Below are 12,307 nucleotides of genomic sequence, written 5' to 3' on the forward strand. Positions count from 1 at the left end.
TCCTCAGATCTCAGCCTCCTGAATAGTTAGGATTATAGTTGTAAGCCACTGATACCTGGCTTGAATTGAGATTTAATTACAAAGGCATCTCAATCTCCAGCCATACTTTTTACTCTTTCCTGAGGCTTCCTTGCCTTGCATGTTTTTTAGAACTGTGTTGTTTAATCTACAACTATTTAGAGGATTTCCAGCTATCTTTCTGCACTGATCTCTTCTAGTTTAATTCAGTTGTGGTCTAAGCACATGACTTACATGATTTTTCATTCTTTTGTATTTGTTAAGGTGTGTTATATGGCCCAGAATGTTGTGTTTCAGGTAGAAGTTGTATGGGAAAAAAATGTGTATTTTGCTGTGCTAGATGAAGTCTTCTACAAAAGCCAATTACATCTAGTAATGAATCAGATCAGTTCAACATATCTTATTTTCTACTAGATATATCAATTACTGGTAGAGGGATACTGAGTTTGCAATGGTGAGCATAGGTTTGCCAATTTCTTTCTTTCTCTCTTTCTTTCTCTCCCTTCCTTCCTTCCTTCCTTCCTTCCTTCCTTCCTTCCCCCCCCTCTCTCTCTTTCTCTTTCTTTCTTTCTTTCTTTCTTTCTTTCTTTCTTTCTTTCTTTCTTTCTTTTTTTCTTTCTTTCTTTCTTTCTTTCTTTCTTTCTTTCTTTCTTTCCTTCTTTCTTTCTTTCTTTCTTTCTCTTTCTTTTTTGGTCAATCATGGGTCTTGAACTCTGGGCCTGGGCGCTGTCCCTCAGCTCTTCAGCTCAAGGCTAGCACTCTACCACTTGAGCCACAATACCACTTCCACTTTTCTGGTGGTTAATTAGAAGTAAGAATCTCACTGGCTTTCCTGCCCGATCTGGCTTTGAACTGTGATCCTCAAATCTCAGCCTCCTCAGTAGCTAGGATTACAGGCATGAGCCATCTAAAAATACTTTTATCAGTTTTTGTCTCACATATTTTGATGCTCTGTTAAATGCAGTTATGTTCAGGATTCTTGTGTCTTTTTTGAGAATTAACCTCTTTATCAAACCTTGATAATTAGACTTGCTCTGAAAACTGTTTGTCTAAAATTAATGAAGATATTATAGCTTTGTCTGGTTACTGTTAGCATAGTAGTACTTCCAATATTTTTTTGTTTTCTTTAGTTTGTTTTCTTTTCCTTTATTTTGACAGTACTGGCCCCAAACTTAGAGCCTTACATACCACACCACACCAGGCAAGTACTGTACAAATGAGCCATATATTCCAGGCCTATTCTTACACTTGTAATCTGTGTTTTTTTCTTTAAATTAAGTTTCTTGTTGACATCATATTTTATTGAAAATATACTTAAATTGCTATGCTGAGACCACTCACATTTAGTGATGATTGATATAATTGGATTAGTAGTTAACATGTTTATAATATTTTCTATTCATTTCTCTACTTCATTGTTTCATTGTTGTCTTATTTTTCTGCTTCCTCTTGTTTTTTTAATTCCCTCCTGGGCAGGAGGGACGGGTGGTGCCAATTCTAGGGTTTCAACTGTGGGCCTGGGTATTGTCCCTGACCTTTATTTCAAGGTTAGTGCTCTATAACTGAACTGCCACCTCTGGCTTTTTTGGTAGTTTATTAGAGATAAGAATCTAATGGACTTTCCTGCCCAGGATGGCTTTGAACCTTTGTCCTTAGAGATCAGCCTCCTAAGTTGCTAAGATTTCAAGTATAAGCCTCCTGCACCCAGATCCTCTGGTTTTAATTGGACATTTTAATTGAGCATTTCTCTCCTCCCAACATTTCAGTTCAAAGACAATCCCAATTTAAAGATAGTCCAGAACCAGGCACTGGTGGCTGTCATCTTAGCTACTCAGGAGGTTGAGATCTAAGGATCATGGTTTGAAGCCAACATGGGCAGGAAAGTTCATGAGACTCGTGTGCTGGGGCTCAAGTAGTAAAGTGCTCACTTTGAGCAAAAGTGGGCACTGTCTCTGAGCTTTTTTGTTGTTGTTGTTGGTTGTGGGGCTTGAACTCTGGGCTTGGGTACTGTTCCTGAGCTCTTCATCTCAAGGTGAGTGCTATACCACTTGAGCCACAGCACCACTTCCGGTTTTCTGGTGGTTAATTGGAGATAAGAGTCTCACAGACTTACTTGCCGAGTCAGCCTTTGAACTGTGATCCTCAACTCTCAGCCACCTGAGTAGCTAGGATTACAGGCACAAGCCACCCTGAGTTTCTTTTGCTCAAGGGTAGTGCTCTACCACTTGAGCCACAGCGCCAATTCTGGTTTTTTTGTTTATGTGGTACTAAGGAATTGAACCCGGGGCTTCATGCATGTTAAGCAAGCACTCTACCACTAAGCCACATTCTCAACATGTATTGTAACTTTTTAAAAAGTAACATGCACTACCCTTAAGTGTTGAGTTTGACAAATGTATACACCTTGTAACCAGCCTTTGGACAAATTGTGGAGCATTGCTATTTATCCATTTCCTGTCTCCTTCCTCATACCACAGCTACTATTTTTTTTGGGGGGGGGGGTCCAGTTGTGGGGCCTGAACTCTGGGCGTGGGCGCTGTCCCTCAGCTCTTCAACTCAAGGCTAGTGCTCTACCACTTGAGCCACAGCGCCACTTCTGGCTTTTTTCTTTTTGCTTATGTGGTACTGAGGAATCGAACCCAGGGCCTCATGCGTGCAAGGCAAGCGCTCTTACTACTGAGCCACCTTCCCAGCCCCAGCCACTTATTTTTAAACCCACACATAATTCTACCTGTTCTGAGATTCACATAAATGAAGTCAAGTAGTATATTTTCTTCAGTGGCTGCCTTCTTGGATTCAATGTAGTGTTTCTTTCTCTTTCTTTTTTTCTGTCAGCTTTGAGGCTTGAACTCAGGGACTAGGCACTGTCCCTGAGCCCCTTTGTGCTCAAGGCTAGTGCTGTACCACTTGCGTGACAATGCCACTACCAGTTATTGATTCGTTAATTGGAGATGAGTCTCTTGGGGACTCTTCTGCCTTTACCGGCTTTGAACTGTGATCCTCAGATCTCTGCCTCCCGAGGGAACATAGGCTTGAGCTACTAGTGCCTGGCTTTCAATGTATTTCTGAGGCTCATGGTTACAAACTTTTCTAGGGCATTCATATTTCCATAACTTATTTAAAATATGTACTAGTGAGTGTCTATTTCATGGTTTCACAACAAAATTTATACCCCTGAGGTATGAATTCACTTTGATAATGCCAGATGTGACACTAATAAAATACATATAAATTAAGTTGAAAATACAAGTTAAAAGACAATCAAGCGTAAGTCATGTATCTTTTATTGGTTTTATAATGCAAAGTTGCTTTTATTTTTTATTTTTTTTGGGGGGGGGGTCTGGTTGTGGGGCCTGAACTCTGGGCCTGGGCGCTGTCCTGTCCCTCAGCCCAAGGCTAACACTCTACCACTTGAGCCACAGCGCCACTTCCAGCTTTTTTCTTTTTGCTTATGTAGTGTTGAGGAATCGAACCCAGGGCCTCAGGCATGCGAGGTAAGCGCTTTACCACTGAGCCACCTTCCCAGCCCCAAAGTTGTTTTTAATAGTAATTTTTACTAGCATACAATAAGGATAGTTTCATTTTACTTTGCCTTTGTATTTTTCAGACACAGACTAAAATGAAATGTTTGCTTTCCCTTTACATTGTATATTTTAATAGAGATCAGTTAGCTTATTTAGTATGAACTTAGAGTAAGGGCATTACGAAACTGTATTGTTTCTAGCCTCCACTGAGACAAACTGGCAGTGTGTCAGGAAAATTCTCAGTATGGAGCAGTTTTATTACAATTCAATACAATAGGTTCTTACATAACCTTTAGAAAATCCTACATAAAACACTCTCATGTATATAAATAAAAATCACCCACACACTTTATTAATAGCTTTGTTCACTTTTCTCCTGAAACTTATGCTGCATGATATACTGTGCCCCTTAAAGACAATTTTCTATAAGCTTGCTTAAAAACAAAATAACGATAATACTAGGAATCAAATATAAGATAGTTCTTTTTTTGCTCTTGATTGTGGGCTTGCCCTTGCTACGCGAGTCCTTACCCACCTGAGCCATGACCATAGCACATTCTTTTTCTTTTCAGGTAGAGTCTTATGGTTTTGCCCAGGGATGTTCTCAGAGTGTGATCCTCATGGTCCTCCTATCTATGCCTCTAAGTAGGTGGCATCACAACCTTATTTCACCATACTCAGCTTGTTTCTTGAGATAGGGTCTCACTAACATTTTTGCCCAAACTATCCTGAGTTCTGTAATCCATCCCAGTGTTCTGCCTAGTAGCTGGGAGTATCTTTTTTTATTTAGTGACAAGGAATAGCTTATTTACTAGTATAGTCAATTTAACTTGAAGGGAAAAAAGGACTGGCTATATACTTTCATGGAAATGATAATCTTATTTATGACTATATCTAGAGATTTATTTTATTTAGGGTGTAAGTAATGAATCCAGGATCTGCTAATAAACTATACCATCAGCCAAAGGGATATTTTGGACAATGCTTGATAAGAAATGTACTCATTATCTTGCCCATGTAATTGTAACTCCTCTGTACGGTATTTTCATTTTTTTTTAAAAAAAAAGGATATTTTGGGATTGGTTTGGTGTTGCCTGGTGGAGGATCTTAGACTGAGGAGGATTCTAGACTGAGCTACATCCCTGCTTGTGAGGAGGAAAGTGGTTATTTTAAAATACACACTTTTAGCCAGGCGCCAGTGGCTCACGCCTGTAATCCTAGCTACTGAGGAGGCTGAGATCTGAGGATCACGGTTCAAAGCCAGCCCAGGCAGAAAAGTCCATGAGACTCTTATCCCCAATTAACCACTAGAAAACCGGAAGTGGTGCTGGAGCTCAAGCAGTAAAGCGCTCACCTTGAGCTGAAGAGCGCAGGGACAGCGCCCAGGCCCAGAGTTCAAGCCTCACAACAGACAACAAATAATAATAATAAAATAAATACACACTTTTAACCTGCTGCTGCTGTTACTTTGACTGGAATAAATACATGGTGAAAGAGCTTACAAGAACATACAAAGTAGAAGTTTCAGCCTTTTCTTAGAAATATTTGGAGCTGACCAAAAAAAAAAAAAAGAAATATTTGGAGCTGTCAGTTATTTTTTTGAGTCTGGAGTTTGGGGGACTTCTGTGTATTCTCTCAAAGTAAATAGTACCAAATAATACAATAATAAGATTTTAGATCTAACTGCCAATTGACAGATGCTAGATGGACATATTAAATGGCGTTTACAAGACAAATTATCCAGTTTCTTCACCAAATGAATAACAGCCAGAGGAAAGGAACAGTAAGTATTGAAAGAAACTTATATCTGTAAACCAAATACAACGTATGGGGCTCATTTGAACCCTAATCTCAACTAACTATAAAGAAGATACTTTTGATGCAATTGGAGGAATATAAATGTTGATAGTAGGTGATATTTTTAAATTATCCTCACAGATAGATACTAGAAAAGTATTGCAGTTTTAAGAAATAGTCCTTGTTAGTGGTTTAGACTAAAATGATAACTGAGATGCTATTTAAAATATACTTCCAAAGTTGAAAGTAGTAGATAAAACAAGAATGGTAAACTATACTTAATTATTGAAGATGTGTGATTTATACAGGTTTGAAATAGTCCATAGCATAAAGTTAAATTAAAATACATGTGAGCTAAAGAAAAAAACTCAGCGATGAAGAAAATACTCAGTGATAGAGCACATGCCTAACATATATGATGCCTTGAGTTTGGTCCCAGCAGCACAAATATACACAAGCAAAAGTATTCGTATTAGGACTAGCAGAGTTGTTTGTTTTTTAAGCATCCTATAAATTAATGTTTTGTGTTTGGAGAAAAGAGTAAAGGATATTTCTACTGTAGCCTTACTAAACCACTACTCACTGCCCCCTCTTCTCTCACTTAACACCATAAAAATGTAGACAAAGCTACTTCCTTTAAGCCAGCATTCAAGGAGCTGAGGCAAGAAGATCATAATTTCATCTACTTCCTAGTCAATAGAGATTGCCTTCCTAAGTGATTTTAAGGCTGGTTTGAGCTACATAGCAAGACTCTGCGTAAAAATAAATTATAAATAATAAAATATATAAAAGACTCGGGATTAACTCAGTGATTTATGTCTTGGCTAACAAGCCCTCGGTTCTACTCCTAGTACTGCTTCCTTGGAAGAAAATTATGAACGTTGTTACCCAGCAGGTGAACCTGATGTTAGCACAGTAGTAAGTGGCATTTGCCTTGGACTGCTGTCCTCCAGTTGTGGAGTCAATTTCATGTCCTTTTCTCATAACTAGAACCTTCACAGGTATATTAATTTACCCTCTGATGAAATCCCTGTTTTACTACAGAACAATTTGTGGTATGCTGTTTTTGTTTATATAAATGCTGGTTTTTTTGTTTTTTTTTCCAGTTGTGGGGCTTGAACTCTAGGCCTGGGTGCCGTCTCTCAGCTTCAGCTCTTCAGCTCAAGGCGAGGGCTCTGCCACTTGAGCCACAGTGCCACTTCTGGGTTTTTTTCTGGTGGTTTATTGGAGATAAGAGTCTCACAGACTTTCTTGCCCAGGCTGGCTTTGAACCATGATCCTCAGATCTCAGCTTCCTGAGTAACTAGGATTACAGACGTGAGCCAGTGGCACCTGGCTATAGTTTTGTATAGCATAATTTATATTCTAGGAACTCTCTCTTTCCTAACATACTACTCCATGGGATTTTTCTTGGGAGAAGATAATCTATGTCTAATTAGGATTTAGAACTGAACACTATAGTCACAATTAATGTTTGGACACATCCATATACCAGAGAAAGAAATATGTGCAGAGTAATGTTGAGTGTTCCTTCAATGGGCCTTCCACAATCTTGTTTCTCATGCTATGCAGACCTAACTCAGTTGGCTCAAAAGTATCTACAAAGGAGCCCTCACAAATCTACATTTTAGAACAAAGACCCTTTTTTTTAATTCTCTAGAATTACTCTGTCATAGTAACTTCGAGTAAGTGAAACATTACTGTGATCCAGTCTCAGTTATAATTTAAATCAAGGTACCATGCATAAAAAACGCCCTTCTAGGAGCTGGGAATGTGGATTAGTGGTAGAGTGCTTGCCTTGCCTACATGCATGAAACCCTGGGGTCAATTCCTTAGTACCATGTAAACAGAAAAAGCTGAAAGTGGTGCTGTGGCTCAAGGAGTAGAGTGCTAGCCTTGAACAGAAGCAGCTCAGGGACAGTACCCAGACTCTGAGTTCAAGCCCCAGGACTGGCCAAAAAAAAAGTCCTTCTACATTTCAGTGTTTTTGTTGTATAGTCTATTTAATCAGTGTATCTATTTAATTTTTGTATCAATCAATTTGGAGTTCTCAAAGAACTAGTCGTTTCTACATAACATCAAAATGACATGAAAATATAAAGTCGTTCTAAAAAGTTATTTTTGTTGTTGTTTGGTGTTATAGTGCTATATGAGGGTTTGAGCTCAGAGCTTTGTGCTTGCTTGTTAGGCGTGTTCTCTATCACTTAATTGGTACTCCCACTTCTAAACCCAGAACTTTAAACCAAGATTTTTTTTTTTATTGGTCATGGGGCTTGAACTCTGGGCCTGGGCACTGTCCCTCAGCTCTTCAGCTCAAAGCTAGTGCTCTACCACTTGTGCCACAGCACCACTTCCAGTTCTGGTGGTTAATTGGAGATAGAGTCTCATGGACTTTGCTGCCTGGGCTGGCTTTGAACCACGATCCTCAGACCAGCCTTCTAAGTATAGGATTACAGGCTTGAGCCACCAGCACCTGGTTAAACCAAGGATTTTTGATGATAGGAGAAAGTTTTTATACAAAAAATATGTGAAGCCGGGCACCAGTGGCTCACGCCTGTAATTTTATCTACTCAGTAGGCTGAGATCTGAGGGCACATTTCAAAGCCATTCCAGGCAAGGAAAGTCCGTGAGACTCCTATCTCCAATTAACCACCAAAAAAACTGAAGTGGCGCTGTCTCAAGTGGAGAGCACTTGCCTTGAGCTGAAGAGTTCCGGGACAGCACGTAGGCCCAGAGTTCAAGCCCCATGACGGACCAAAAAAACAAAAAAAGTAAAAGTTGGATTTTGAAATTGTCACTTTGAAGAGCATTTTTTTATTTAGGTATGAAGACTGTATCTTAACTATTCAGATAGTCATGAAAATTGTATCACTACTGGTAAAAATGATAATTGGTTATGGTTTTGTGAGTATTGTTTTCAGGCACTTAACCAGCACTTTGCTTTGTGGACAGGCTCACTGTGTAGCCCAGGACAACCTTGAATTTTCAATCCTGCTATCTCAGCCTCCCTGAAAGATTACAGCCAGCCCTGGCAGGAAAGTCCATGAGACTCTTCTCTCCAATTAACCAACAGAACACCAGAAGTGGTGCTGTTTCCTAAGTGGTAGAGCCTTGAGCTAAAGAGCACAAGGACAGCACTTAGGCCCAGAGTTTAAACCCTCACAGCTTAAAAGATATTAATGAAATTAGCAGTAACCCCTCATCCTAATAGTCAAGTTTTTTGGCCCTTTACTAGAGAAATTTTTTTCCCAAATCCTTGGCATGTTTCCTTTCCGAATTCATTTGACATATAATAAAGTGGTTGAAAAGCAAATGTTATAATTCCAAAGGCATATTTTCTACTTTATAAAACTATGTTCCTACATGTGAAATTTAAAAAGCCACCAAAGCAAATTGTGTTATTCATTCAAAGCTACTAATTACATGAATACTTTTCTGCTAGAGGCAACTAATATTAATATTTAAGATCAAAATTTTATTTAAAATTTTATCAATATTAGCAACAATCAAAGTGAGTAATTAAAAGGCCATTAAATTACATCCATAGGAATTTAATATAACTTTGCCATACTTCAGTAATAGGCAATTTTCCCTCCATCTTCTTTTTTACACTGGAGCAAATAGTTGTCCTTGGTAGTAAGTCCTTATTGATAGTAATTCAATTATTCCCTTTGCTATTATAGATATGTTGCCCAAGGTATTTAGTGTAGATGATTAATGCTAGAAAGTTTAGAGAGCTGCCATGAGAGATTGTCAGTTAGCTTACTGCATACAGGGAAAATAAGAAGGAATAGATTAAGAGGAAACTCTCACTTCTTTAAGCCTGTTTGAGGAAAGTGGCACACCTTTACATTTTTCAAAGCTTTTGTTAGTCTAATTATAAAAACAAGAAACTCACTTTTCAATTTAAAATATCACAAAAGTGGAAAACAGAAGCTTGTGAAAAATAACATACATACCTATAGCCAACCTAAAATTGCTGTCACCAACCCCCAAGTAGTAACTAGAAATTTGAAAATCTAGGCATATATATAAATGAGATTAACTAAAGTGCTTGTTGGTTATCCAGAGAACATGTGCATATATATGTGAGTGGTGTTGATAGTATCAAAAGTGAGACAATACTTTCAGTATTAGTGTTTGAGGAAAAGATTAAGTGAATTCCTACTGAGAGAATAACTAGTAAAAGATTAATTGTACTTTTTTATCATTTTCTTTTGATTTTTATAAAAATGTCTACCCAGACAACATCTAAATGTTATCTTTTTCAGTATGACAAAGTTACATAAGAGACTCCCCTTGCACATAAAGAAAAATGCAATTATTTTCTATTCTGAATCTCCACACTGCTGTTTTAGAAAATCATATCTGATTATTTGCTCAGCAGAAGATTATTGAGTTGATTTAGCTGTGATTTTACTTAACAAAGCTTCAACTGCATTCCTACTGTGGAGTCCGAGAAAGGTAGAGAGATATAAATGATACATTCAAACTGTGCTTTTTGTGAACAGGGCCATCGATGCACCCCTCCGAGCTAATAGCTGAGATGAGAAACAGTGGGTTTGCACTGAAAAGAAATGTACTGGGGAGAAACTTGACCGCAAATGATCCATCACAGGTAATGATCTTTTTATCAGTAAGCCGAAAATGTCTATAAATCTAAATGTGATTGCTTGTGAATTGCTCCTTAATGTTTTCCAATATGCATATATCCATAGGAAAGTAAGATAGAGCAAAGAAAATGCCTAAAATATATTTTGATTTTGCCTTTTTATTATTTTAACCTAAATGAGAAATTGTTTATAAACCTATATTTCAATAATTGAAATGGTTCCTTTGGGTTTATGTGCATAAAATACCTGACTGAACTGGTGGTAAGATTGTTGGAGTTTTTGGGGGGTGAGGGGGAGGTGGGTTCATCCTTTTTTCTAACTCACCTCTGGGTGACATTAATCAAACCAATAGGAAAAATTATATTAAAACAAATCCCTAAAATTATGAAAAGCAAAACTGTTCACAAATTCAGAAAACTGTTGGATTTAAAGGACTACTATGTCATAGAGATATTGAAATTATACAGGCTACAGTTATGGATTTTTTTTTTTACTTCAGTTTTGATCACGAGATCTTCAGGGTTTGGTAATATTACCAAATCTTGGGGTTTTGGGTTTTTTGTTTTGTTCTGTGGTGCCAGCGTATAAGCTAGGCTAGGCAAGTGCTCTACCACTGAGCAATATTCCTGCCCCCATATGATCTTGATTTTTATATTAAATTTAAAATATTTAAACAGGTAAAATTTGAATTTGAGAGATATAAAGTATAATAAACGTGCCATAAAGTTTTCGTCTGTGTTTCTCTGTCTTCTTGATAAAAGTTTCCTGATATGAGGAAAGCAGCTGTGTTAACTTGTAACCTACCGGGGCTGGGAAGGTGGCTCAGTGGTAGAGCGCTAGCCTTGCATGCTCGAGGCCCTGGGTTCGATTCCTCAGCACCACATAAGCAAAAAGAAAAAAGCCGGAAGTGGCGCTGTGGCTCAAGTGGTAGAGCGCTAGCCTTGAGCTGAAGAGCTGAGGGACAGTGCCCAGGCCCAGAGTTCAGGCCCCACGAGCGGACCCAAAAAAAAAACAACTTGTAACCTACCTTAGCATGTAGACTACAATTTTTTTTTTTTTTGGTCTGGTCGTGGGGCCTGAACTCTGGGCCTAGGCGTTGTCCCTGAGCTCTTCAGCTCAAGGCTAGCGCTCTACCACTTGAGCCACAGCGCCACTTCCGGCTTTTTTCTTTTTGCTTATGTGGTGCTGAGGAATCGAACCCAGGGCCTCGAGCATGCAAGGCAAGTGCTCTACCACTGAGCCACCTTCCCAGCCCTAGACTACAATTTTTTTAATTCCCTTCCCCTTCTCCACTCATAGTTATCTACTACAGTATCATGCTAATCTTCAAAACTTCTTGTTTGCAAATGTAGTCCTTCTCATAACATCTTTTTCTAAAATCTAGTCATGAATGTCTTTGTTACTCAGGAATATGTTGCAAGTGAGGGTGAAGAAGATCCAGAAGTGGAATTCTTAAAGTCACTAACAACTAAACAAAAACAGAAACTTCTCAGGTAATCTTATAAGCATATATTTAGTGGATTTATTTTTTCTTACGTTTCACCTTGGTAGCATATTCAACTCTGATCCTAAGAACTCATGAAGATGCTTTAACCATACATCATTTTTTTTTTTTTTGAGTCCGGTCGTGGGGCCTGAACTCTGGGCCTGGGCACTGTCCCTCAGCTCTTCAGCTCAAGGCTAGCGCTCTACCACTGGAGCCACAGCGCCACTTCCGGCTTTTTTCTTTTTGCTTATGTGGTGCTGAGGAATCGAACCCAGGGCCTCGAGCATGCAAGGCAAGTGCTCTACCACTGAGCCACCTTCCCAGCCCCTAACCATACATCATTTTTATTGACTAACTCTTCAGCTGGAGTGATTCACTGTGTTCTTTTCAGTAATATGAAAGTGACTAGAACATTGGATACTTACACAAAACCATTGTACTTTTCAGAGCATACAACTTGAAAATAGGCTTGTTTGTCCTTTTCTTTTTTTTTTTTTTTAATTGTGAAAATACCGTACACAGGGGTACAACTACATGGGCAAGGTAATGAGTACATTTCTTATCAAGCATTGTTGCCTCCTCCTTGTTTTCCCTTCCCATCCCTTCCCATCTCCCCCCCCCCTTCATCCCTTGTCTTTTTCATAATAGATCTGAATATATCTTTGTACATAGTTTGTTTTGAGGAGATACTTTGTCTATGTATGTTTTCACAGTTTGTGAAATTTTATGAGAACTACTAAAAGGATCTTTAAATATGAAGTTTGTTAAACAGATACCTCTGGATTAAAGAATCCAAGACAGGGGCTGGGAAGGTGGCTCAGTGGTAGAGTACTTGCCTCTCATGCATGAGACCCTGGGTTCAATTCCAC

The 12,307-nt window shown here is 38.6% G+C and overlaps 1 protein-coding gene across 1 annotated transcript in view; it reads left to right on the forward strand.

Moving 5' to 3' along the window:
- Cir1 (corepressor interacting with RBPJ, CIR1) overlaps positions 1–12,307 on the forward strand; it is a 36,730-nt gene that overhangs the window by 20,981 nt on the left and 3,442 nt on the right. The window contains exons 8-9 of the mRNA XM_042694187.1: positions 9,851–9,957; positions 11,360–11,445. Coding sequence (XP_042550121.1) covers positions 9,851–9,957; positions 11,360–11,445 — 193 coding nt within the window. The remainder of the gene's footprint in view (positions 1–9,850; positions 9,958–11,359; positions 11,446–12,307) is intronic.

The sequence above is a fragment of the Dipodomys spectabilis genome, unplaced genomic scaffold (assembly GCF_019054845.1).
Source record: "Dipodomys spectabilis isolate Male_0828 unplaced genomic scaffold, ASM1905484v1 ptg000174l, whole genome shotgun sequence".
In the NCBI taxonomy this organism is placed as follows: Eukaryota; Metazoa; Chordata; class Mammalia; order Rodentia; family Heteromyidae; genus Dipodomys; species Dipodomys spectabilis.